This window comes from Pezoporus flaviventris, unplaced genomic scaffold, assembly GCF_033815535.1.
Source record: "Pezoporus flaviventris isolate CSIRO_AGI_PZ_B2104156 unplaced genomic scaffold, CSIRO_AGI_Pfla_v1 ptg000706l, whole genome shotgun sequence".
Lineage (NCBI taxonomy): Eukaryota > Metazoa > Chordata > Aves > Psittaciformes > Psittacidae > Pezoporus > Pezoporus flaviventris.
The window spans coordinates 11,667-37,482 of NW_026893251.1; the positions used below are offsets into that span (position 1 = coordinate 11,667).

Consider the following 25,816-nt stretch of genomic DNA (forward strand, 5'->3'; position numbering starts at 1 on the left):
ATTGTTTTAAACACGCTGCCCTTGTAAGAGAAAGCAGTGAAGCACTTGTGAAAACCACAAGTGATGACATTTGTGACGGTTCGTTCCACAGCCTCAGGTCAGCATCCAAGAAAATTCAGTGACCTGAATGTAAACAGGTCTACAAAAGATGCACAGAGTTTTTCATCTCAGTTCTGGGGCCCTCAAGGAGGGGGCATACACAGACTGAGAGAGAAAAATGCCCCTCCTTATCTTCATCAGGACTTAGTTATTGCCTTCTGCTTCCCCACTGTGAAGGCTGAACACAGCTTAAAGCTTAAAACAGGATAGAAATGGCCATCAATTGTTCAGAAATAGCCAAAAAAGACTTAAAAAGCGTAACAAGCGGGCAAAAATAAGACAGAAGTGGCCATCAATTGTTTAGAAGCAGCCAAAAAAGACTTGAAATGGGTTATCAATGGGAAAAATGGGTTAAAAACAGCCAAAAGAGTCTTAAAACTGGTAAGAAATGGGAGAAAATAAGATAGGAATGAGCAGCAATTGTTCAGAAATAGCCAAAAAAGACTTGAAATGGGTTAGAAAGGGCCAAAAATGGTTTAAACCAAGTAGGGAAAGGGCAAAAAGGGGTTAGAAACAACAAGCGATTGGTCAGAACAGGACAAAACCACTTTGGAATCGGACAAAAGGGCTTAAAAAGAGTTAGAACTGGGCAGAAAAGTGTTAGAAATAGGCCAAGCCAGTTTAGAAAGAGCTAAGAAAAGCTTAAAACGGGCTAGAAATGGCAAGGAACTGTGCAGAAATACAGCAAAATGGCTTAAAACTAATAAGAAACAGGCAAAAGAAGATAGAAAGGATCATCAATTGTTTAGAAGCAGCCAAAAAAGACTTAAAAAGGGTTAGCAATGGGAAAAATGGGTTAGAAATAGCCAAAATAGTCTTAAAACTGGTAAAAAAATGGGAGAAAATAAGATAGGACTGACCAGCAATTGTTCAGAAATAGCAAAAAAAAAAAAAAGACTTAAAATGGGTTAGAAAGGGACAAAAATGGTTTAAATGAAGATGGGAAAGGGCAAAACCAGGTTAGAAATGGCAAGAAGTTGGCAGGAACAGGACAAAAAGGGTTGGAAAATGGCCAAAAGGGCTTAAAAAGACTTAGAACTTGGCAAAAAAGGATTAGAAATAGGCCAAGCCAGTTTAGAAAGAGCTAAGAAAAGCTTAAAACAGGCTAGAAATGGCAAGGAACTGTTCAGAAGTAGCAAAAAAAAAGTAGCCCATTAGCTAATAAATGGGCAAAAATAAGATAGAGATGACTGTAAACTGTATAGAAATAGCACAGTTAAACTGGGTTAGAAATGAATAACAATGTTTCAAAGGTAGTCAGGATAGGGCAAAAATGGGTTGGGTTAGAAATGGCAAGAACTAGCCAAAATGGTTTGGGAATGGCCAAAATAGCTTAAAAAGAAATAGAACACGCTAAAAAAGGGTTAGAAATAGCTCAAGCCGGTTTAGAAATAGCTAAGAAAAACTTAAAACAGGCTAGAAATGGCCATCAATTGTTCAGAAATAGCCAAAAAAGACCTAAAAAGGGTAAGAAGTGGGCAAAAATAAGATAGAAGTGGCCATCAATTGTTTAGAAATAGCCAAAAAAGACTTGAAATGGGTTATCAATGGGAAAAATGGGTTCAAAACAGCCAAATAGTCTTAAAACTGGTAAGAAAAAATAAGATAGGAATGACCAGCAATTGTTCAGAAATAGCCAAAAAAGACTTCAAATGGGTTAGAAAGGGCCCAAAATGGTTTAAACCAAGTTGGGAAAGGGAAAAAAGGGGTTAGAAATGGCAAAAAATTGGTAAGAACAGGACAAAACCAGTTTGGAAACAGCCAAAAGGGCTTAAAAAGACTTAGAACTCGGTAAAAAAGGCTTAGAAGTCGGCCAAGCCAGTTTAGAAAGAGCTAAGAAAAGCTTAAAACAGGCTAAAAACGGGCCAAAATAAGATAGGAATGACAGGCAATTTTTTTAGAAATAGAACAAAGGAGATAAAAGGGGTTAGAAATGGATAAAAATGTTTCAAAGGTAGTCAGGACAGGGCAAAAATGGGTTAGAAGTGGCAAGAACAGCAGAGAAACGATTTGGGAATGGCCAAAGTGGCTTAAAAAGACTTAAAACTTGCTAAAAAAGGGTTAGAAATAGGCCAAGCCAGTTTAGAAATAGCTGTCCACAGAGGCAAGGGCAAAAACGGGTTAGAAATGGCAAGACATTGGTAAGTACAGGACAAAAAAGGTTTGGAAATGGCCAAAAGGGCTTAAAAAAAAGTTAGAATTGGGCAGAAAAGGGTTAAAAACAGCTCAAGCCAGTTTAGAAAGAGTTAAGAAAAGCTTAAAACAGGCTAGAAATGGCCGTCACTTGTTCAGAAATAGCCAAAAAAGACTTAAAAGCGTAACAAGTGGGCAAAAATAAGACAGAAGTGGCCATTGCTTAGAAATAGCCAAAAATATATAAAATGAGTTATCAATGGGAAAAATGGGTTAGAAACAGCCAAGAGTCTTAAAACTGGTAAGAAATGGGGCAAAAGAAGGTAGGAACGACCAGCAACTGTTCAGAAATAGCCAAAAGACTTCAAATAGATTAGAAAGGGCCAAAAATGGTTTAGAAAAAATTGGGAAAGGCCAAAAAGAGGTTAGAAACGGCAAGAGATAGGAACAGGGAAAAAAAAAAAAACGGTTTGAAAATGGCCAAAAGGGCTTAAAAAGACTTAGAATTGGGAAAAAAAGGGTTAGAAACAGGCTACGCCAGTTTGGAAATAGCTAAGAAAATCTTAAAACAGGCTAGAAATGGCAAGGAACTGTTCAGAAAAAGCCAAAAAAGACTTAAAAAGGGTAAGAAGCGGGGGGGGGGGGGGGGGGCGGAGTGGCCATCAATTGTTTAGAAATAGCCAAAAAAAAAACCTTAAAATGGGTTAGAAATTGGCAAAAAAGGGTTAGAAATGGCCAAAAACGGATTAAACCAAGTTAGGAAAAGGCAAAAATGGGTTAGAAATAGCAAGAAATTGCTACAGAGCAAGCAGATTGCTAGTAACACCAGCCTTTTTCACTCTCATCACTACTGCGACCGCATTATGGCCCCTTACACAGACACTGGTAGCCTTGCAGAAAAAGCATAAAGAGAATTGTGCTTCCTTCTGTGAGCAGCATATGCAGAGGAGGAGATTTACCAAGGCAGAAACTGGAGCAAGACAGCGACTGAACCTCCTGAATATCTATTAACCGATACCAAGTTGAAAGGGCACTTACTCACTGCGACCCACGTTTGCCTCGGCTGCAGGTACACTCTGAAGTCTCTCTGGAATCCAGCATCAGAAACAGTGAGGTCAGACCCAAGGTATTCCTTCGAGATGCTCGTAACAATGCCACACGCCTGTTAAGAAACAGTCAAGCTCCAATGAGTGCTTCTGAAGAGTGCAAAGACCATGCTGGGGTTGTTTGAAACCTTGACGAGTGAAGCGTTTTGCCCTCAGCACGTCAGGTAAGCGAAACCCAAACACGCATTACTGCCAGACTAGTTAGCTACAACATCACATCTATAGAAAAGCAAGATCGGTACAAGTGCATGCGGACTAAGCACACCCTGATTGGATAGTTCAGGGTGCTACATGTGGTGCCAAGTTTCAGCACAGCTGGATTCTTACTAAATTTCGCTGCCATTTAAGTCCTCCCTTAACTGGGTCTAAACCCAGGCACTAGTTCTCCCAGCTACAGCATCTAACTCATGTAATCACTTACTTTCCGTGCCCCAAATTAAGCAGTACCTAACTCAGCACGTAACTCATTAAGCACGTAACTCAGGAGCCTTAAGAACTGGTTTGAGACACTCCCCTCTACTGCTGTGGAGTACTTAAGTCCTAAAGGATACTTGCCACAATACCACAACCACAGGGAAGCATTCCATCACCTCCTGATACATACAGACCTTGCGAGGACTGTTAACACCAGGCTTGCACAACTGTTTGAAGTAATTCCACTGATTTGCTCTCTATCTGTAGGAAGCCTGAACATCAGTGTAGGTCACAAATCTGCCCGGGCTTTTTGAGACAGAAAGCTGCAAGAAAAGAAGGGTTTGAAATACCCTCACTTCAACAAGCACACTCTGTGCTTAAAGACAATGTCATCTTTGGGTGACAGTGTTGTGGTTTAGACCCAGTCAGACATAAATCAGCCATGCAGACTCTCTCTCACTGCCCCCCTTTTGTTCCCCCTGCTCCCAGAGGGATGGGAAGAAGAATAGAAAGCATGTAACTCTCATGGGTTGAGATAACAACAGTTTATTAACTAAGGTATAACACAAACCACTGCTGCTACCACCTATAACAATGATAAAGGAAATAAGGAAGAGAATACAACACCTCACCACCCACTGACTCAGCCCACCCTGCCCGCCCTAGCACCAACCAATACCCAGTCCAACCCCGCAGTGAACTAGCCCTTCCAGGTAACTCTCAGCTGCACGCTGGGCATGACGTGCTGTGGTATGGAATACCTCTTTGGTCAGTTTGGGTCAGGTGTCCTGTCTCTGCTTCCTCCCGGCTTCCCCTCCTCCCTGGCAGAGCATGAGGCTCACAAAGTCCTTGGTCAGACCAAACATTTGAGCAGTAACTAAAACCATCGGTGTTATCAGTGCTGTTCCCAAGCTGAAAGTCAGAAAGTCAGCACTGCACCACTACCAAGAAGGAGAAAAATGACTGCTACTGCTGAACCCAGGGCAGACAGACACGCTCTGTGGTTAAAAAGAATGCTACCTTTGTACAACCTATAAAACTAAGCCGCCATAGTTAAACAGTAAGTTGGGGTACCATGTGCCTGCCAGAAAGTTCTGAAATTGAACCCTAAAAGGATGTAAGTAAAGAAGAGGAAGGCTCCTGCTCATCACCTGCACAGACAGCACACAGCCAGGAGCCTGTCCACAGAGCACCAGGACAGTCGAGAAACGGGAGACTTCCCCAGAAACAAGCCCCGAGACATTTTCAGTTCACCCTCAAATAAGCAGTGGCAAGGCGCAGGATGCCGGGCCAGGAGCCTCCGAGGCGCCTGAGATTCACCAAGGGAGATGAAGGCAGAATGAAGCGCACTGGGGGCTGCTGAGCCGGCTCGTCCCCGGCAGACCGCAACCGGACCGCACCGGGCGCTGTGAGGCTTCCCGCGCCGGGCTCCCAGCGGGCAGGAGACGTCCCTCTGCGCCCGCCCAAGGCCTCCCCGCTCGCCCCGGACCCCCGGTGGGCTCGGATCTCACCCGCTGCCGCCGCTGCCGGGACCCGGACCCTGCCCGCCGCCATGCTGCTCCCGGGCGCTGCGCATGCGGCACCGACACGGCGCCGGGGGGACCGAAGCCGGCGCGCGAACACCGGGCTGCGGCCACGAGCACCCCAACGCGCGGCCCCGCCGGCCATTGCTCACCGGAAGCCAGCAGCCACCACGTGACACCGGCCACTTCCGGGGACAGCTGCGGGGACAAAGAGAGCAGCACGGCTCATGCGCGGAGCCCGGGCTGCAGTACCCAGCTCTGGACACAGGATGGCAGCAGCGAGAGCGCCGGCGCCACACCGCCCCCCCACTCCCCCCTTCCCCGCTGCACCGAGTTTCGGGCGTGTCATGGAAAGGTCTTTGTGAGGGATTCAGCCCCAAATCCAGCTGTGACCCCCTTTCTTCAGAGGACCCCCTCAGTCCTCTACTCACCTGCTCCTCTGCGGAATCATCGCAGATAAATAAAAATGCGTAAAGAGAATAAAAAGCGCAAGAGCAGGATGTGATTATAAACTGCTACAAAGCAAACGCAAAGCGAGAAAAGCGAACAAGCCTGGAAGAACCTCCAATAAGAGTTCCCTTTGCAACTTAGCCCAGCCCCAGTACTGCAGAGCCTCTTCCTGAATGCGCAAACCCAACAGCGTTTCCCCCGCAGGCACCACCTGCACACACGGAGCTCCTGCCCCAGCTTGGCCGCCTAAAACTCCGTCTGCCCGCGGCCGCTCCGGTGCCCGCTCGCCAGCATCCAGGGCTGGGGACGTGCTCCTGCAGAAAGCACCCTCGGGTCTGCTCTAGGGAAGGGCCCTTTTCTCTCTTGGGCGGGAGGGAGGGGCGGGGGGGGTGGGGGGGGTGAGAGGAGGGAGAGGGAGGGAGGGGATGGGGGGGGGCTCTGTGCAATGTGATCCTATTTGGACCTGTAAGTTTTTCGTTCTGAAACAGCAAAGTGCCTGAGGATGTCTTCTCACAAGGGCACTGAAAAAAGCCAGAAGGGAAAGCGTGGCCGGAATGCTGTGTTGGTGGAACCGCTCACGAGATCCCCAGCTGGAGGTGATGGGCAACAACCACCAGGCATGCTGCTCCCTTCACCGAGCTACTGACATTTAAAACACGACTCCTGCTTCCCCCTCCTCCTCACTGCTCTGCTTTGGGTCTCCCAGCAGTGAAGATTTCAACTGACAACCCAACACAGCACACAAGAGGTAAAAAGCAACCTCAAAACTCTGCTTCCAGGAAAGGAAACGTTCAGAACCCAATGACAAAAATGGCAAACCGGACCAAGAAGGAACCTTAGGGAACCTAAACCATTCCTATAAATATAACACCTCCGAAAAGAAAGCCTTACAGAAACACTTACTGATGCTGGGGAGCGGGCACCAGAGAGGCTGTGCACAGACGGAGTTCTAGGCAGCCAAGCGAGGGCAGGAGCTCTGTGTGTGCAGGTGATGACGGCAAAGCTTTGTCAAGTCGCCTACATCGCCTAGACAGAAGGCATCGTAAACAAGGACAACACACTGTGAGTTCTGTGGTGGACTCCCATTGGGTTGGAGAGACTGCATGGGTACTAATTCAACAAAGACAACACCAAGAGCCGTAAACTCTGCTGGTAGTACCCAAATGTCAAGAGGAAACCGGGGACCTGCATCGTTACAACATCCAACAGCACGATTAGAAAAATAGTGGGAATTCCCCCTAGAGCTGCTGCAAAACAGCCTGCAAGCAAAGCAATTGCTGTTTAGGAAAAAGCAACGCAATGATCTCAACCCAGGAAGGCAAATCAAGCTGAGATTTCCTGTGACAACGTTTTCGATCCCACGAATGTAATTGACTGGAAGGGAAAAAACTTCTTGAATTAAGCACGTAAACAAGTTGAACAAAACAACCTCTTCCTTGATCAAGCAGAGGATGTGCTTCTGCTCTGATTTACTGGCCCCGGGTATTTCTACGGGAGGATCTAGATCTGTCCAGCTGTTAAAGTGTCACTCCGCATGCATGCCAGCGTAAGAGGAAACAAAGTCCTGCATCCAGATCTTGAGCCCCAACTCAAGAGGGATGTGGATGTGGAGCCAGGCAGAGAGAGGTGGGCTTGTTCAGCCTGGAGAAGAGAAGGCTCCTTAAGGGGAGACCTTAGAGCAGCTCCAGTGCCTAAAGGGGCTACAAGAAACCTGGAGAGGGGCTCTTTGGACAAGGGCCTGTAGGGACAGGCCAAGGGGGAATGGCTTTAACCTGACAGAGGGGGGACTGAGACGAGCTCTCAGTCGGAAGCTCTTCCCTGCGAGGATGCTGAGGCGCTGGCACAGGGTGCCCAGAGATGCTGTGGCTGCCCCATCCCTGGCAGTGTTCAAGGCCAGGTGGGACACAGGGGCTTGGAGCAAGCTGCTCTAGTGTGATGTTGTCTCCGCCCGCCCGTGGCAGGGGTTGGACGTGGATGAGCTTTAAGGTCCCTTCCAACATGAACCGTTCCATGATTCTATAAAATGCAGAAATGGGGAGGATAACTACAGACAAATTACAGACCAGCTGGTGAAAGCAGAGGGTGGATAAATCCATCCCTTGCAGACCCAAACTTGCTAAAGGAAAAGAGCGGGGTGGAAGGAGGTAGGCAAGAGGGATGAAAAACAGCAACCAAGACAGGAAAAGGCAAAAATGGGTTAGAAATGGCAAGAAATTGGGAAGAACTGGACAAAAAGGGTTTGGAAATGGCCAAAATGGTTTTAAAATAATTAGAACTGGGCAAAAAAGGGTTAGAAATAGCCCAAACCAATTTAGAAACAGCTAAGAAAAACATGAAACAGGCTAGAAACGGCCATAAATTTTTTTAGCAAGAGGCACACAGGAGTTAAAATGGGTTACCAAAGGGCAAAGATGGCAAAAAAGGCTTAAAACAGGTAAGAAATGGGCAAAAATAAGACAGAATCGGCCATAAATTGTTTAGAAATAGCCAAAAAAGACTTGCAAAGGGTTAGCAACAGCAGAAAATACGTTATCAATGGGCAAAAATGAGTTAAACCAAGGTAGGAAAGGGCAAACATGAGTTGGAAAGGGCAAAGATGAGTTAGAAATGGCAAGAAATTGGTAAGAACTGGACAAAAGTGGTTCGGAGTCAGCCAAAATGGCTTAAAAACTGTTAGAATTGGGCAAAAAAGGGTTAGAAATAGCTCAAACCAGTTTAGAAATAGCTAAGAAAAGCTTTAAACAAGCTAGAAATGGCCACAAATAGTTCAGAAATAGCCAAAAATGGCTTAAAACTTGTAAGAAATGGACAAAAATAAGATAGAAATGGTCATAAATTGTTTAGAAAGAGTAAAAAATGCTTAAAATGGGGTACAAATGGGCAAGAATGGATTAGAAATAGACAACAAAGGCTTAAAACTGGTAAGAACTTGGCAAAAATAGAATAGAAAGGGCCATAAATATTTTAGAAATAGCCAAAAAAGACTTAAAATGGGATAGAAATGGGCAAAAATTGGCCTTCCATGGAGGGGGATGGCAACTGCCCAGTTCTCCCCAGTCTATGATGGGGGAAAGCAGGACACAGGACACAGTACTGCTGACCTCATACGTTGAGGCCCAGACTGTTCCTGGTCCTCCAGCAGCAGCAAGATGCTGTTATACAGCCATCTCCATCCTTTTCTCACAGCTGCACGCTGCTGCCTAGCTCCTCTGATGCTGCAGCCACCTTATCTACCCCACCGTAAAGCATTTCCAGCAGCCACAGGATATGCTAGCTTGTCAGACTGCATCTTTTTAAAGATATTTTGTGCTCAGCCATACCCCATCTGTGCTACATGGCCTGCTTTAAACTCTCTGCTCATTTCCTCCCTCCTCCCACCAGTCTCTGATCTGCCTGGAGCACTTCTGAGCCCCAATGCTGGGAACTGCATTCGGGCCACATCTCCAGCTCTAAGGGTGGTGTCAGCCACAGCCCTTTCATGCAGCAGAGCACACCAGCCCGGTTTGCCTGCCTTGTACTCCAGCACAGAGGCTGCTGCTGGCATTGCAGACCAGAGCTGATGAAAGCCATCTGGGCATCAGCCATGCCAGCAAAGACGTCTGCCTGATGCAGTTAACGAGCATAACAATGCGGCAGCTTCAGCCTTTGATGTAAGCTATTTCCCTACTGCTACTTACTGTAGTGCAGAGAGGTTTTCCTCAGGTGACAGCAAACAGCTTCCTTCCAGGGTGCAGGCAGCGAGCAGCAAGCCCCTGTTGGGAAACCCAGGGCTGAGCACACAAGAACTGGAGAGAGCTCTGTGCACGACCCACGTTAGTGCCTGTGAGTGCCTAAGACACTTACATATCGCCCAGCAGTTGAGTTATTTGTGTGTTTATCAGTCACTGAAGTCTGATTTTGCAGCAAGTGCTCTCAGCAAATGACCACAAGGAGGTCCGAGTTGCTTGGAGAGGCAAACAACTGCTTAACCAAGCCTGTTCAGTCATGGTGTTCCTCCCTATATCTCTGAAAGCTGTAGGGTTTCACCATTGCAGTTTCCTGTAGGAATGGCAAAAAAACACATACTTCAAATTCAGAAGTTAAATTCCTTCCAAAGTGCATTTAGGTGCAAGCAGAAATTCAGTGACGTACACACAGAATCACCAGTTCAGAGAACTGTTCCTTCTGCAGGCCACATAGAGCCACTGTGCACAGGATGGGCTCTGACAAAAGCTGATTTCCATCAGCCCATGAACTCACACTCTTCACATAGCCAGTTTTCTTGCAGAACATCCTGCAGCCAGTGTGACACAGACTCAGTAGCTACTACTTACATCTGACAGACTTGGCAGGGTGACAGAATGCCTGCCTTGAGCAGGAGCCATCTCACGCAGCCCTTAATGGCAAGTTCCTTGTTTTGCACTGGTGTTCCCTCTTTCAGGCATGAGTGTCTGCTTTACATCCACAGAATGGAACTCTCTCCTGGAATGCACGGGCTTACAATCAGGTTAATCCTTGCACCCCCTCATTGCCCTCACAAGGAGTGGACGGCTACATGCCTCACTCACTCACTTAGGGTTTCAAGCATGCCTTTGGGATGCAGGAACTCGGATTCATCTCTCTTCCTCAGCTTTGAGCAGGAGCTCCAGGTTTGCAAGGCAGCCCGAAGGCTCAGAAACCTGCCCAGTTAGAGCCAGAGCACGAGCATGTCCACCAAGTGACATCTGCTATGCCCCTCCAGGCCTTCACACCGCTCCTCTGTCTCCCAAGCCAGCAGACCTGCTAGAAGAGCTTTTGCTCATGGGTTGTGCTGGGCTTTAGGTTTGGTTGCTGCAATCCCTGCCTAGCTCATAACCAAGCTAAGGGTAACCTTACCTCATTTGCACAGTCTGGCCTAAGGAATCCCATTGTCACAGGATGCCCTCACTGTCTATGGGGGCTCTTCTCACTGCTATTCCACCCCTCCATTCGAGATGCCACTATTTAATACAGACTGCCTGCCGTGTCCTATTGGAAGTGTACTTGGAGATATTTACTCCTAAACTGAGTAAATGTACACAAAGCTTGACAGAGGATGCATCCATTTAGAGGCTGAGGCGGCCAGCTTTGTAGACTCAAATGCACATTTGTGATGGGCAAAGTAAATAGGTACTTAAATACCTTATTTTCTACGGGATATGCATCTATCAAGAGGTAGGAGGAAAGTCTTACTGTGTCTTTTCCTATTTCAGGTCTCAGAACATCACACAACTTCTGCACAACAGGACAATGAATGTGTCCAGCAACTGCAGTATCAGAAGTCCAGAACTTTATCACCGTGTCTGTCTCTTTGAACTTGCTCTGTATAAGGTCCTTTTCTTTATTGGAGCTCTATTTAATGTCCTTGCCCTCTGGGTGTTATTTTGCAAGATAAAGGAGTGGACAGAAACGAGGGTGTATGTAATCAACTTAGTCTTTGCAGACTGCTTTGCCATCTGCACCTTGCCTTTCAGGGCTTATTTGCTCTGGAATAAGTCAGCCCGGGATGTACTCTGCCAGTTTACAGAGACAACGTATTTCATCAACATGTCAGTGAGTACCTACATAATTACATTTATCTCCACTGACCGATACATTGCCATAAAACACCCCTTGAAAGCCAGGGCCTTCAGGTCTCCATCAAAGGCAGCCCTTCTCTGTGGGCTTCTGTGGGTTTCTGGGATAATCGGTGCCACTGCACAGATTCGGCAGAGCCAGTCCACCCTGTGCTTCCAGAAGGATACCACCGTGCCTGCTGCTCTGAGCCTGCTTTCCATGTTCTTCATTTTTATTCTTCCATTAGCAACCTTGACTTTTTGCTCCACAGAAGCGATCAGGAGCCTTAAGAGATGCCTGAACACCAATTCACCAGAGGAGAAACTGTCCTGGGTTCAGCAGTAGCAGTCATGTTTCTCCTCCTTGGTAGCTGGTGCAGTGCAGTGTTTTGACTTTCGGCTCGGGAACAGAGCTGATAGAGATGTTTTGGTTTGGCCAAGGACTTTGTGAGGCTCATGCTCTGCCAGGGAGGAGGGGAAGCTGTGAGGAGGCAGAGACGGGGCGCCTGACCCAAACTGACCAAAGAGCTATTCCATACCACAGCACGTCATGCCCAGGATGTAACTGGGAGTGAGCCGGAAGGGCTTTCCCGAGCCGAAAGTCAAAACACTGCACTGCACCAGCTACCAAGGAGGAGAAACATGACTGCTACTGCTGAACCCAGGACAGAAACCAATCCAGAAAGCTGTTCACATTCTTTATGCAAACCTGATTGTATTTCTAGTCTGTTTTCTGCCAGTCTTCTTTGGGTTACTTGCCAGGTTCGTAACGGATAGCATTGGAGCTATCTGTTTCATGCTCCATGTTATGAAGAACATCTCCCCCATGACAAGGTGTGTTGCCACATCTAACTGCTGCCTGGATAGTGTCTGCCACTACTTTGTGACCAAGGAGTTCCATGAAGCCCTTCTACCCTCCAAAACCAGCAGTGAAAAAACAGATCAACTCCATCCCTTGCAGACACACACTTGCTAAAGGAAAGAGTGGGGTGGAAGGAGGGAGGCAAGAGGGATGAAAAACAGCAACCCCCGCAAAAAAAACATCTCTGCAACATCAGGATAAGACATCTTCAGTGTTACTGGGCTAACTGTCGCTCTTTCTCTCTGGAGAGACCACACAGTCAGAGAATAGCCTGGGTTGGAAAGGGCCTACAAAGCTCATCTAGCCCCCCATCCCAGCCACCAGATCAAGTCACAACATAAACAAGGTGTTGCACAGTGTAGGTGTTAAGAGCCACCAGCGCTGCTGAAGTTTTGAGGCAGAGGAAATGGAACCTTCTACAGTACTTGCAATGATCGTAGGTGCAGGCGTACCTGCTAAAAAGGGGCAACCCTCTCCAAAGGGTCTGATATTAACTTGAATTTTGTCCTTCTGTCCTCAGTGACTTGACTCCAGCTTTGACTATGGTCTTAGATCATTGTATCGCAGTTTCGAGAGGAAGAGCCATGTGGGATGGAAAACAGATGCTAAGGCCACTGTTTCCACCATGCACTTATTGGTACATAACATGCAATTAAACACAGGAAACTGAGCACCCACACAGCAGTACACAAATCCACTTCTGGTGCTGCTATACAGAGGGTCACTTAAAACCAAGAAAAAAAAACATGTACTACAATGCCAAACCTAATACATCTGTGCTGCTCACACCAAACTATACACTGGGAGCTTCCTGCCAGCCTGTATCATTTCAAAGCCTGCAGCTATTACCAGGACACAGCTATTGCTGTGCATGGAGTAAAGACAGTGGCCTGAGATTATTGCCCCATTCCTGCCCATTAACATTTGTACCAGCTTGTGGCAACACCCTGGCATTTGTGAGACTAAAACCATTGTGGGTATAAATAAAGCCATTACTGCATGGAAAAACAGAGCCCGGCAAAGCACTGTAGACCCCAGAACAGAATTTTTCGTTCTGCCTATCAGACATAAATCTGGGCAGATCCGATATTCCTGCAGATGGATCCTGGACCACGCATCGATGTACACAGCTGGCTTTCCGACTACAAATCTCCCCTCTAATACCTGTGCTTGCTGACTATGCACCACATATCCTCCAACCCCACAGGGAAGTGACAACAGAGCAGCTCAAAACAGTTAATCCACAAATGGAAATCTTGGGCACTAGAAGGAAGTGCCCCCCAGAGTCAGATGGGAAACATTAGAGAGTTGTTGAAATGCATGTGATAGCTGTATCTCCTTTGGCTTCATGGGCCTTGACTCTGAGCCTCTTCTGACTTGTCAACACCTAAAACATTCTTCCAGGGAATGCAAATCCATATTGTGCTCATTTAAACCTACAGACAACTAAGTTTCTTGGTGACAGCTTACAAACAGTTCCCCTAAAAGTGTCCTGTCACCTTCTAGTGTCTGCAGGTCACACGCTGAAGACACTGGCTGAAGACACCAGCCAAACAACATAGGAAACAACCACTCCCATCACAGAAAACACTCCTCACCCGAACATTAGATCTGACTGCTTTGTGTCAATACCTTGGCACAGGACCCAGTATGATGGAAGCTCAGCAGAGAAACGGATGAAACCATTCAGGTCACTCGGTTGATCATTTCTGTCCCAGTTTTCTTCGATGGGTTATCCAACGCTCTGACATTAATGGTCTTTCACTGCAAGCAGAGCACACGTCACCAACTTAATCACAGCACACACTGCTTGGTCCTCATTCTGCCTTTGAAAGTCTCTTTTCAAAGAGAGCGAAAGAAACCAGACACAAATTGGGCCTGAACTTAAAAATCATCCATTGCTTAAGGCGGTGCGTGAGTGTTGTCACCCTCGTAGCTGTCAGCAAACACACTGCTATTAACTACCCTTGGAAAGCAAAAGGCTTAGGGTCCCTCTTAGCCCGTTCTCCTTTATGGTGTGCTGTCAATGCTCACGACAGGCAACACTTACGTGTCCAGGCAAGAGGTGGTCAGCAAGGAAGGCATCTTCTGCTTTCACAAACAGCACAGAGAGCCTTCAAAAATGCTCTTTCCTGTAGGATCCCCTTCTGGGCTTCTGCATCTCATTGGTTACAATGAATGCCTGTCCCAAACAGATGACCACGAAAATGTTCATTCCTTTGTAGAGAGATGAAGGTTGAGCCGTATCAACCTGCTCTCCTACTGTTAACTCAGAAAGCAAACGACTTACTTGTTCTGCAACCCCTGTCACGTTCCTGGTTTCTGCCTGTTGACGTGGGGCACCTTGTCCTATTTCCAGTGAGCTTCCACCAACAAGCAGCCTAAGAAAAGCAAAATCAGTCCCTGGAAATGCAAGAGAAGCATTGAAACCAAGCTCTATGCTGAGTATACTCTAATAACAAGGAATTAATCTCAAAGGCTGGTTTGTAACGCACAGACAGACAATGCAGAATCACTTCTGAAGCTACTTTAAGACAACCTGGAAAGCGGGAAGGGGAAATAAGATTGCCCAAGACAAACTCCCTCTCCCCAGCTGTGGTGGAGAAACAGAGAGGGCTGGAGCTGGTGTATTTTCAAAGGCTCACTTTCATACTGGCCCCATTAGGCATGTTTTGTACACTTAAGGCTTGTCCCAGCCTTTGCCAGTTCTCCCTGTTGTCTGTTGTGGTTGATTATTGTATCTTCTGGGCTCTTAACTTCCTCCTTGTGTCCAAATCACAAAGCTGCCCCAGGTATTAGCTGCAGCACATTCCCTCACCTCTGAAGAGGTCTCCTTGGAAGGTTTCCTGCAGCAGCATTGTTTTCAAAGCTAGCCAAGACCTGCAGATGCACACAGATGCTGCAAGCACTGTCCTAGGGTTTGCTTGCTCAGGATGCTTTCGAGCCTCAGGAACCTGCACCCATGGAGTCATGCTCCCCTTGCAGGGAAAAAACAAGACACCTCAAACCTCCCAGGTCTTTTCTGTCCATGAACAATTGCACCTGGAATATACTTCTGCATTAACTCCTCCAAAACAGGAGGGCAAACAGCAACACTGACCTTAGCGCCAGGGCGATCAAATCACTCCCTAGACTGGACACAGCTCTCCTCTTTATTTCACATGGCTGCTGATCTCATTTCCTGCCACGGCATCGCTGAGCCTGGAACTGTGGCAGAAGCTGTAACGCTGCTGAGACACAAACCAGCTTTCTCAATCCTTGAAAGGCAACATGCAGACCCCTGACTCTGGTTCTTGCTGCAGACCACTAAATGCTACCACCAAGGGCATCATTCAGTGGCAGCTGAAACTAGTAAGAGATGTACTAATGATCGCTCTGATCACTCATGAGAAATGATGCGGAGACAGCTCAGGAATGAAGAAGAGGACAGGTGTCCTTTTGAGGCGTATCTCCAAAAGCATTCTGAGCTGCAAGGATGCTGGCTGCCTTCTCCTGAGCACCACTATAAGGGGAAAGGATAAGAGCTGGGTTTAGGCATCCCTTTTCCATTATCACCTGGTTGTAACAGCTCACGTAACTCCTAGCTGCAGGATCTGAGTCTGGCTCAAAACAGAGGCCCGAGCATTTTCCCCTGCTGTTGAGATTGCTCTGGAACCTCAAAAGGCCCCAGCTCTGCTCCACTTCAGGGCTGCACAGAACATGCCAAAGCACTAGAGTGAAACCGGACCTGAGCTCAACTCGAAGCCAAACAAGGGGGATGGAGGAGGAAGGAAACACAAACTGGGGTTAAATGAAAGGGAGGGAGGAAAGAAACAGGAGTGAGGCAAACTAAGCATGAGTGTCAGTTCTGGTACTTTTGAAATGCCTTCAGCTCCACTGAAATAACTAGTACTCATGTTCGCACTCTGGTCACTTCCGTGGCAGCAGGACAGGAAGCAGGGACTTATTTAAACAAGAAATGTCTTTTTTTCAGTGGAATTCCCATTCAGCTGCAGAGGGCTCAGAAGAACAATTCTCACAGACATGGTGGTGGTGTGAGGGCTGGAGCAGCTCTGCTCTGGAGCCAGACAGAGAGAGAGATGGGCTGGGTCAGCCTGGAGAAGAGAAGGCTCCTGAAGGGGAGACCTTAGAGCAGCTCCAGTGCCTAAAGGGGCTCCAGGAAACCTGGAGAGGGGCTTTGGACAAGGGCCTGTAGGGATAGAACAAGGGGAATGGCTTTAAGCCAGCCGAGGAGAGACTGAGATTAGAAGAAATTCTTCCCTGTGAGGGTGCTGAGGCGCTGGCACAGGGTGCCCAGAGAAGCTGTGGCTGCCCCATCCCTGGCAGTGCTCAAGGCCAGGTTGGACACAGGGGCTTGGAGCAAGCTGCTCTACTGAAAGGTGTCCCTGCCTGAGGCAGGGGGTTGGACCTGGATGAGCTTTAAGGCCCCTCCCAACCCAAACCATTTCAGATCAGGACATTTTTCCATCCCCGGTGATAGGCAGGAAGGTGCTAAGTCCCCAGCTCCCCCTCCCTCTCTGGGGGTGGGCACTCACTGCAGGGGCAGCTCTCCAGCTCACGGGGCAATTCTCCTGTCCTGGGTTCAGCAGTAGCAGTCATTTTTTCTCCTTCTTGGTAGCTGGTGCAGTGCAGTGTTTTGACTTTCAGCTCGGGAACAGAGCTGATAACAAGGATGTTTTGGTTTGGCCAAGGACTTTGTGAGCCTCATGCTCTGCCAGGGAGGAGGGGAAGCCAGGAGGAAGCAGAGACAGGACACCTGACCCAAACTGACCAAAGAGCTATTCCATACCACAGCACGTCATGCCCAGGAGGTAACTGGGAGTTAACCAGAAGGGCTGGGGGACTGCAGGGTTGGAGGAGGTATCGGTCGGAGCTTGGTCGGGCTTGGGGGGCGAGTGATCGGTCAGCTGGTGCTGAGGTGTTGTATTCTCTTCCCTTGTTATTTCCTTTATCATTATTATCATTGATGGTAGCAGTAGTGATCTGTGTTATACCTTAGTTACTAAACTGTTCTTATCTCAACCCGTGGGAGTTGCATTCTTTTTGATTCTCCTCTCCGTCCCTCCGGGAGCAGGGGGAGGGCACAAAAGGGGGGGAAGTGAGTGAACGAATTACCTGACTGGGTTTAAACCACGACATCTCCTTTCGGAGACAGCCTCCTGGGAGGATGCAGCCATTTCATCCTGTTTCAGGGGAGCACCTCTCCATGTGCTATCACTGCAACCGGCCACAAACTTCCCCTTTGTTGGGGGAAGAGAGGGAAACCGATGTGTTTGACTGCTGGAAAAGCTTTGGGGTGTGAGGAGAAAGATCCTGCACACAGAAAAAAAACATCAAATAGCTGTGGGAGGGCCTGGCAACCTGTTTCTATGGGCTCTCCATGGGTCGCAGTGATACAGAGGGTTGACCATTGTACAGGGGGGTTGTACAGGGGGGTAGTACAGGGGGGTTGTACAAGGGGGTTGTACAGGGGGGTTGTACAAGCGGGTTAGAGGAATTTGTTTAAACAAAAGGACTATCTGTTGTAAATGCCTGCTAAGCAGAACAGAGACCTCCGGTCCTGTTAATAAGCAGACGCCTGAATCTACTGATAAAGGGGAGAAGCAGAGGATTTACGGCTGGGACACTGATCAAACTCTATTGATAAAGGGGAGAAGTAGAGGATTTACGGCTGGGACACTGACCAAACTCTAAGGCCACACGTAAAGACTAAAAAAGATGAAAAGTGCAAGAAGAGGAAGACTCATTTACTTCATCTTGAAGACCCCTACCCAGAGGAGGAAGACTCATTTACTTCATCTTGAGACCCCTGCCCATGACCAGAGGGGGCACTGCGCAGGCGCAGAGGACCTTCTGGCTCATTATAATAGGAAGCGGGGATAGGACATGAATATGTATAGGCGTATTGTGCAACCTTATGAATATATATAACTTTAGAGAATAAATGTAGAGGGAAACAACACTGAGGTACGCATGACTTTGAGGAATTATCCCCGTGCGTCTCAGCGCTGAATAAAAAGCATACCTACTTTACAACTTTTAACGAGTTGTGGAGTCAATCCGCGCATCAGCAGCACCCCCCAGTGTCCGTCTCCCCCCCCCATCTCCGTACCTCGAAGGCCAGGGTGGTGGAGGCAGGAGGTAGATGCCGCGTCTGTGCAGCAGCTCCCGGAGGAGGGGGGCGGCGATGCCAGAGCGGGAGGTGCCCGGCCGGGTCCCGAGGCGCTGCGAGCCCCGGAAGAAGGGAACGGGACGGAGCAGAGCATCCGCCCGCACCACGCTCGCCAGCGCCATCTTGGGACGAAAAATGGCGACGTCGGAGGCACGGTGGGCCGTTCAAACGTTACACACCCCCCAAATGCTTTATGCGGTAAAAGTGATGGAATTCCCTCTTTTCCATTGCTTCGTGAGGTAAAAGTGACGGAATTCCCTTTTTCCCAGCACATCCTAAGGCAAAAGTGAGGGAATACCCGCTTCTGCCCGAAGGGAGGCGAGCGGAGACGAAGCCTCCCGAAGGGGACGGAGCCGAGCGGAGCCGAAGCTTCCCGAAGGGGGCGGAGCCGAGCGGAGCCGCCGAAGCCTTCCGAAGGGGTCGGAGGGTCAGCGTCGGCCAGTTCCTGTCCGCCTCTCCGTTAGCTACAGCCCGCTGCTGAGGGGCCGCTTTCCCGCCTAGAGACCGGCGGCCAATCAGCGGTGTCCTTTCGTGTGAGGGAGCGATGGCGGGAGCCGGGAAGGAAGGAGGAGAAGGCAGCGAGGGCTGAAACGCGGTTTTCTTTTCTCTATATGCGCGGTTATGAAGATTAGCGGGGTTTAGGTCGGCGGGGGGAACGTCCAGGAGTTGCTGGGCGAAGGTTTGTTCCGGCTTTGGTGGGCGGGAAGATGGGGGTGATGAGGGAGGAAAGTGGTTTAAATGGGAGAGATGATGGAGAAGGGGGGAGAATGGCTGTTAGGGGGGAGAGATGGTGTGAAGGGGGGGGGATAATGGCAGTTAAATGGGATAGATGATGAGAAAGGGGTGGGTAGTGGGATACGGGATAGAAGAAGGGAGGGGAATGGTGGTGGTGGGTGAAACAAAATGTCGACGGTGGGGAAAAGCAGACGGCGCATAGGGGGACAAGATGAGGAATGGGGTGGTGCAGCACACGGTGGGTGAGGACATGTTCTCCGTCGCCACGTCCCAGACTCCATCCCTCTAATATGGAATATCGGGTGGTGGCCACCAGGTGGTGATGTTGGACACTTGTACTTGCAGGACCAGACTGCTGTTGTGGGCTCCATCGTGGAGCCCCAGCTCCTGCTTCAGCGCCGGCGTCACCCGGTGCTGCTGCACCTCTGTGGGGGTGGAGATGATGAGGAGGATGATGAGGAAGAGCCCGTGGGTCAGGATGAAGATAGATTAACCTTCACCCTGCCGAAACCTCTGCGCATCGAAGGCGGGCACCAGCTCCCTGCGCGGCAGTGGCAGCCCCAAGGTGTGTGGTGCTCAGCAGCGAACCTCCAGCGTTCCTGTCGTCATTGCCATCATCCCGGATTCATCCCGGAGGCGCAGGAAATCTCTCAGTGGGTGATGGCCGGTAGCACCCTGGGGTGCAGCCCAGCAGCAGCCGCCCCACAGTGCCAGTGAGGTCCAGAGGCTGCAGCAGCACCTGAGGCAGCGGCTGCCGGTGCTGATCCCAGCGACATTCCCAGTATTCCTGGCCCTCCATGCCCAGCAGCCCATACTCCCCTGGGGACAGGCGGCCCACCCAACACAGCGAGCCACGTAGGGACCCCGAAGTACCCCCTAGGGCCCCCACAGCCCATAAGTACCCCAACACCAGTTGACTCTTTGATGCACTTTCATTTTTATTTCATTTGATTTGCATTTCATTCAGGTTTATTCAGTTTTATTCTTTTTTTTTTTACTTTTTAATCGCTTTATTGACATTTTATTGACTTTTATTGACTTTTTTCTTCAGTTTTCTTTCAGTTTTGATTCAGTTTTCTTCTGATTTAGTCACTTTCAGTAACTTTTTTTTCCAGTTAACCCGGAGCAACCCGTGGACATCCCGTAGACCCCAGTAGATCCCCTATAGCGACCTCAGAGACTCCCTGCAGACATCCCATAGGGTCCCAGAGCGACCCATAGACACGCCACAGCAACTCTTAGCACACCGTGGACATGTCACAGTGCCCTACAGTGACCCCCAGGCACCACATAGTGACCTGTAGACACCCAGAGCAACCCTTACAGAGCCCATAGCCACCCGCATATGGCCCCATGACTGCCGTTGTGACTTACGGTGTCGTGATGTCACTAGGACTGGGATGACATCATCATCAACCCCCATGGCACCCCACAGGGCCCCCGCTCCCCACGTGCCCCCATATGTACCCCAGGGTTTTCATGTGCATTCATTTTTATGAAATTTCATTCACTTCTATTTGACATTCATTCAGGCTTATTCACTTCTATTCCTTTGTGTTTACTTTACTTTTTATAATCACTTTATTCACTTTGCTTTTTACTGACTTTATGCAGTTTTAGTCAGCTTTATTTGCTGTGTGTTCATTTTTGTTCTCCAGATTTATTTACTTTGTAGTCCTTTTTAGTAACTCGGTGTTGGGTTTTGGGTGTTTTTTTTTTTTTAGATGCCCCATAGCGCCACAGAGAAACCCATGGACGCTGCATAGAGCCCCATACACCCTATAGGCATCCCATGGGCATGTATGGCAACCAATAGACACCCAACAGCAATCCATGGACCCTTCACAGAGACCCATATGGACCTTGTGACCCAGGGATGCCTGAAACAACCCCCAGTGACACAAAGAGACCCCAGAGTGACCCCCCCCACTGCCCCATGGCTGCCTGTAGCACCCCATGGGCAGCCTCCACTTCCCCGTGATGTCCTATAGACCCACAACTCACGACCCATAAAGTTTTTTATTCTCTTTTGTTCTTTTTTTCCCCCCTTTTCATAAGGTGTAATCACTTTTACTCACTTTTCTTTGAATTTCTTCAGTTTAATTCACTTTGTATTTAGTTTTTAGTCACTTTTTGCTGACTTTTATACAAGTTGTATTCAGGTTGCTTGCCTTTTTATTCTGTTTTTAGTGATCTGATTGGTCTGGGCTGGATATGGGGCCGGGGGGGGGAGAATGCAAGTCCTGGAGGTGTTGTCTGTGGTGTGGGAGGTGTGGGGTTAATAAAGGCCTCGGGGTGTTGTCTGTGCTGTGGGGGAGCTGTGGGAGGTGTGGGGTTAATAAAGGCCTGGAAGTGTTGTCTGTGCTGTGGGGGAGCTGTGGGAGGTGTGGGGTTAATAAAGGCCTCCTCCAGAAAAAAAAAAAAAGATTAAAAAAATATTTAAAATAATGGTCTAAGTAAACAAAATAATGACTTCAGATGAGCAGTCAATGACCCTAATTAATTAAGCAAAATAATGCTAATTGCCTAAAATTTTTTTATTAAAAAAAAAAATACTTTTTAGGTGTTTCCTGCCATGCCTGCAAGACCAGGATAATTTTTTTTTCCTGAAAAAAACTAATTAGCTCAAAAATTCTGTTACTCAGTTAAGCAAACTGATAAATTGATTAAGCTCATTAATTCACCTCATCCATCCATTAAATGACCTATTTATTATGCTAATTAGCTTTTTTTGTTTGTTTTTCGGCTCACCCCCCTCCCCCCAAAAGGTTAATTAGAATAAAAATCTATTTAAAATAATCAACTAAGGAAACAAAATAGTACAATGTCAATGAACCTAATTAATATATTAAGCAAAATAATTATAATTGTAAAAAAATAGTTTTAATTTCTTTTTTTTTTTTCCGTTTTTTGCTGGTGTGCCCGCAGGACCAGGAAAATTTTTTTTTTTTCTTGAGAAAAATCTTGTTAGCTCAAAATAATTCTGTTATTTAATTGGTTAAGCAAACAAATTAAATGAATAACTTGATTAGTAAAGCTCATTATCAGTTCACCTAATTAAGCCAATGAATGAGCTACTGATTATGCTAATTAGCCAAAATCTTTTGTTTTCACCTACATTCTTTTGTTTCTTGGTCACTCCCCCAGCCCAAGCCCCTCCCCCAGCCCCCTCTGCCCGGCCCTGCCCACGCAGCCCAAACTCCTGCCCCCAAATCACTGATTGCATAAACAATTCAATTAAAATAATCACTGAAGAGAACAAAACACTCAGTAGTCACTGACCCTCAGTAATGAATGCAGCAAAATGATGATGCCCCTCACCTAAAAAGCGTTTTCCGACTTTAAAAGTTTTCGTTTTTTTCCAACGTACACACACACAGGAGCAGGAAATGTTTTTTTCACTGAGAAAATTTATTCTTTCAGCAAAATTAATGAATTGCATAAAAAGCGGGTGGGGGCTGTGCTGGTGACGTGTCCACGGGGTGTGGGTAGGGAGAGAGTAGGGTGAATGGGAGGGGGGGTGTCGGGGTGTGTGTGAGTTTATTTGAGTGGGGGTGGGGGTGTGCATGTGTGTGTATAGGGGGGTCTGTGAGTGGGGATGTGTGTGCGTGCATGTTTGTGTGTGTGAGTGGGGTGTGTGAGCAGGGTATGTGTGTGTCGGGGTGCAAGTGTGTGTGGGGGGATGTTTGTGTGGGTGTTTGTATGGGACATGTGAGTGGTGGTGTGCACGCGTGTGTGTGGGGGGTGACTGAGTGGGGAGGTGTGTGTGACGGGGGGGTGTATGTAGAGGGCGTTTGTGTGTTTGGGGGGTGAGAGTGGGGTGTGTGTCAGGTGGTGTGTCTGGGGGGATGTGTGTGTGGGGGTTTCTTTGCATGTGTGGTGTAGAAGGCTGTGTGCTTGGGGCTGTGTCTGGGGGGGGGTGTGGAGGAGGTTGTGTCTGGCTGGTGTGCATGTTTGTGTCTATGGGGGGTGTGTTAGTTTGTAGGGGGTGCGTCTGCTTGTGGGTGAGTATGGGGTGTGTGTCGGGGTGTGTCTGACTGGGGGATGTGTGTAGAGGGGTGAGGGGTGGGGGTGTGTGTCTAGGGGGTGGTGTGCGTGTTCGTGTGTGGAGGGGGGTGTGTGTGTGTGGGGCTGTGTCTGGGGGTGTTGTGCAGAAGGTTGTGTCTGAGCGGTGTGTTCACGTTTCTGTCTATGGGGGGGGGTGTGTTTGGGGAGACATGTTGGAGTGGGGTGTGTGTGTGCGCGTTTGGGGGTGTGGGGTGTTTGAGTGAATGCGTGTGTGGGGTGGTGTGTGTGTTCGGGGAATGCCTCAGGGGGTTGTGTCCGGGGGTGTGCATGCGTGGAGGGGTGTGAGTGGGGGCTGTGTGTGAGGCTGTGCTGGGGGGGTTGAGCGGAGGGGGGGAGTGGGCTGTGCATGTTTGTGTCTATGGGGTGTGTCTAGGGGTGGGGGGGGGTGTTGGGGGGGTTGTCTGTGGGGGAGGTGTGTGTGGGCATGGAAGAGTGTGTGTCGGGATGCATGTGAGGGGTGTGTGGAAGTGCGTGTGTGCATGCATGTATGGGGCATGTGTGAGTGGGAGTTGTGTGTACGTGTTTTTGTGTATGGAGAGTGTGTGTGGGGGCGTCTGTGTTTCGGGTGGGTGTGGGTGTGTTGGTGGGGCAGGTGGGAGGAGTGTGTAAGAGGGGCTGCGTGGGTGCGGGGTGTTAGTGAGTGGGGGGGTGGGCGGGTGGGAATTGTTTATGGGGGGGTGTGTGACAGGGCTGTGTGCGTGTGCCGTTTGTGTGCTGTGTGTGTGGGGAGTGTGACTGGGGGGTTGTGCGGATTGTGTATGTGATGGGGGGGTGTGTGCATGTTCGTGTGAGTAGGGGGTGTGTTTGTGTGGGGGGTCTGAATGCATATTTGTGTGTATGTGGGTGGCTGTTCGCGTGTATGGCATGTGAGGATGTGCATGTGGGAGTATGCATGGGTGGGGTGTGTGTAGCAGGGGTCTGCATGTGGAGTTTGTATGGTATGTGGGGGGGGCGGGACTATGTTTGGGGGAGTGTTTGTGTGCAGAGGGATGTGTGTGGGGCAGTGTGTGCATGGAGAGTGTGTGCGTGTATTTGCGTGAGTGGGCGGTGTGCATGTATGGTCTGGGGATGTGTTTGCATGTGCAGGGGGTGGTGTGCGTGTAAGGGTGTGAGTGCGGGGGGGTTTGTGGGAATTGTGAGTGGGGGTGCATGTGTGTATGGGGCATGTGTGAGTGGGGGCTGTGTGTTAAGGGGGTGTGCGTGTTTGGGGGGTGGGGTGTGTGGGGGCGCATGTGCATGTTTGTGTGTATGTGGGGTTGGGGGTTGTTTCTAGGGGTTGTGTGTCTGAGGGCTGTGTGAGTGGGGGGGGCGCCTCTGTTTCGGAGGGGGTGTGTGTGCATGTGTGTGTGGGGGGTGTTTCTTGGCGGGGTGTTTGTGTAGGGGGTGGGGTCGTGAGTTGGGGGGTGTTTGTGGGTGTTGTGAGAGTGGGGCAGTGCGCGTGTTTGTGAGTGGGGATTGTGCATTTGGGGGTTGTTTGTAGGGGGTGTGTGTGCGTTTGTGTGTGGAGGGGTGTGAGAGAATGGTGTGCGTGGGTGAGATGCGTGGCAGGGGTGTGGATGTGCAGTTTGTGTGCGATTGGTGTGTGGGGGTGTTTCTCGGGGTGTGTGAGTTAGGGGGCTGGTTTTGGAGATTGTGTGATTGGGGTGTGTGTGGGGGGTGTGTGTGTGCGTTTGTGGTGGGTGCATCTGCTTGTGTGTGCATGGGGGGGGTGGGGTGTATGCTTGTGGGGGGTGCGTGTGAGTGTGTGTTTGTGGGGGTTGTGTGAGTGGGGGGCGTGTGTGGATTGTGGTAAAAGGGGGTATGCATGGGGCTGTGTCTGGGGGGTGGTCTGAGTTGAGTGTGCATGTTTCTGCCTGGGGGGTGTGCGTGGCAGGGGTGTAGAGGTGTGAGTAGGGGGATGTGTCTGTTTACAGGGTGTGCGTGGGAAGTGTGTGTGGGGGGGTGTGTGTTTGTATGCGGGTGCATGCGTGAGTGCATGCGTATGGAGCATGTGTCAATGGAGGCTGTGTGTTCAGGGGGCGTGCGTGTGGGGTGTGGGTGCATGTTTGTATGTGGGGTAGGGGGGCGTGTTTGTAGGGGTTCTGTGAGGACTGTGTGAGTGGGGAGGCATCTGTTTCGGGGGGGTGTTTGTGGGTGTTGTGAGAGTGGGGCAGTGTGTGGGGGCATCTCTGTGGGTGGGTGCATGTTAGTCGGGGTTGTGCATTTGAGGGTGGTTGTAGGGGTGTGTGTGTGCGTGCTTGTGTGTGGAGGGGTGTGAGGGAAAGGTGCGTAGGCGAGGTGTGTGTGGCAGGGGCGTGGGTGTGTGGAGTTTGTGTGCATATGGTGTGTAGGGGGGTGTTGGTGGGGGTGTGTGTAGGGGGTTGTGTCTGGCATTTTTGTGTGTATTTGAGCGGGGGTGTGTGCTTGTGGGGTGTGTGTACAAGTGTATGGTGTGTGGGGGTGTTTGGGTGTGTAGTGCATTTGCATGTGGAGTGTGTGTATATGTATTTGTGTGAGTGGGGTGTGTGCGTGTGCGGGGAGAGTGAGTGGAAAGCATGTGCTCGGGGTGTGTATGTGTGGGGGGGTGTTTGTGCAGGTTGTGTGTGTGTGCGCGCGTATGTGCATGGTGATGAATGGGGGCGTGCATGTGCGGGGCATGTGTGTTCATGTGTGTGGGGTGAGTCGGGGTTGGTGTTTGTGTGGAGGAGTGCAAGTGGGGGGGT

At 49.2% G+C, this 25,816-nt stretch overlaps 1 protein-coding gene across 1 annotated transcript; it reads left to right on the forward strand.

The window, feature by feature from the left end:
* Positions 1 to 10,972: 10,972 nt before the first annotated feature.
* LOC133264200 (G-protein coupled receptor 35-like) lies at positions 10,973 to 12,279 on the forward strand. The gene is made up of 2 exons (XM_061444135.1): positions 10,973 to 11,611; positions 11,948 to 12,279. Exons 1-2 carry the CDS (start codon positions 10,973 to 10,975, stop codon positions 12,251 to 12,253), a joined length of 945 nt encoding a protein of 314 aa, XP_061300119.1. The 3' UTR covers positions 12,254 to 12,279.
* The last annotated feature ends 13,537 nt before the right edge of the window (positions 12,280 to 25,816 follow it).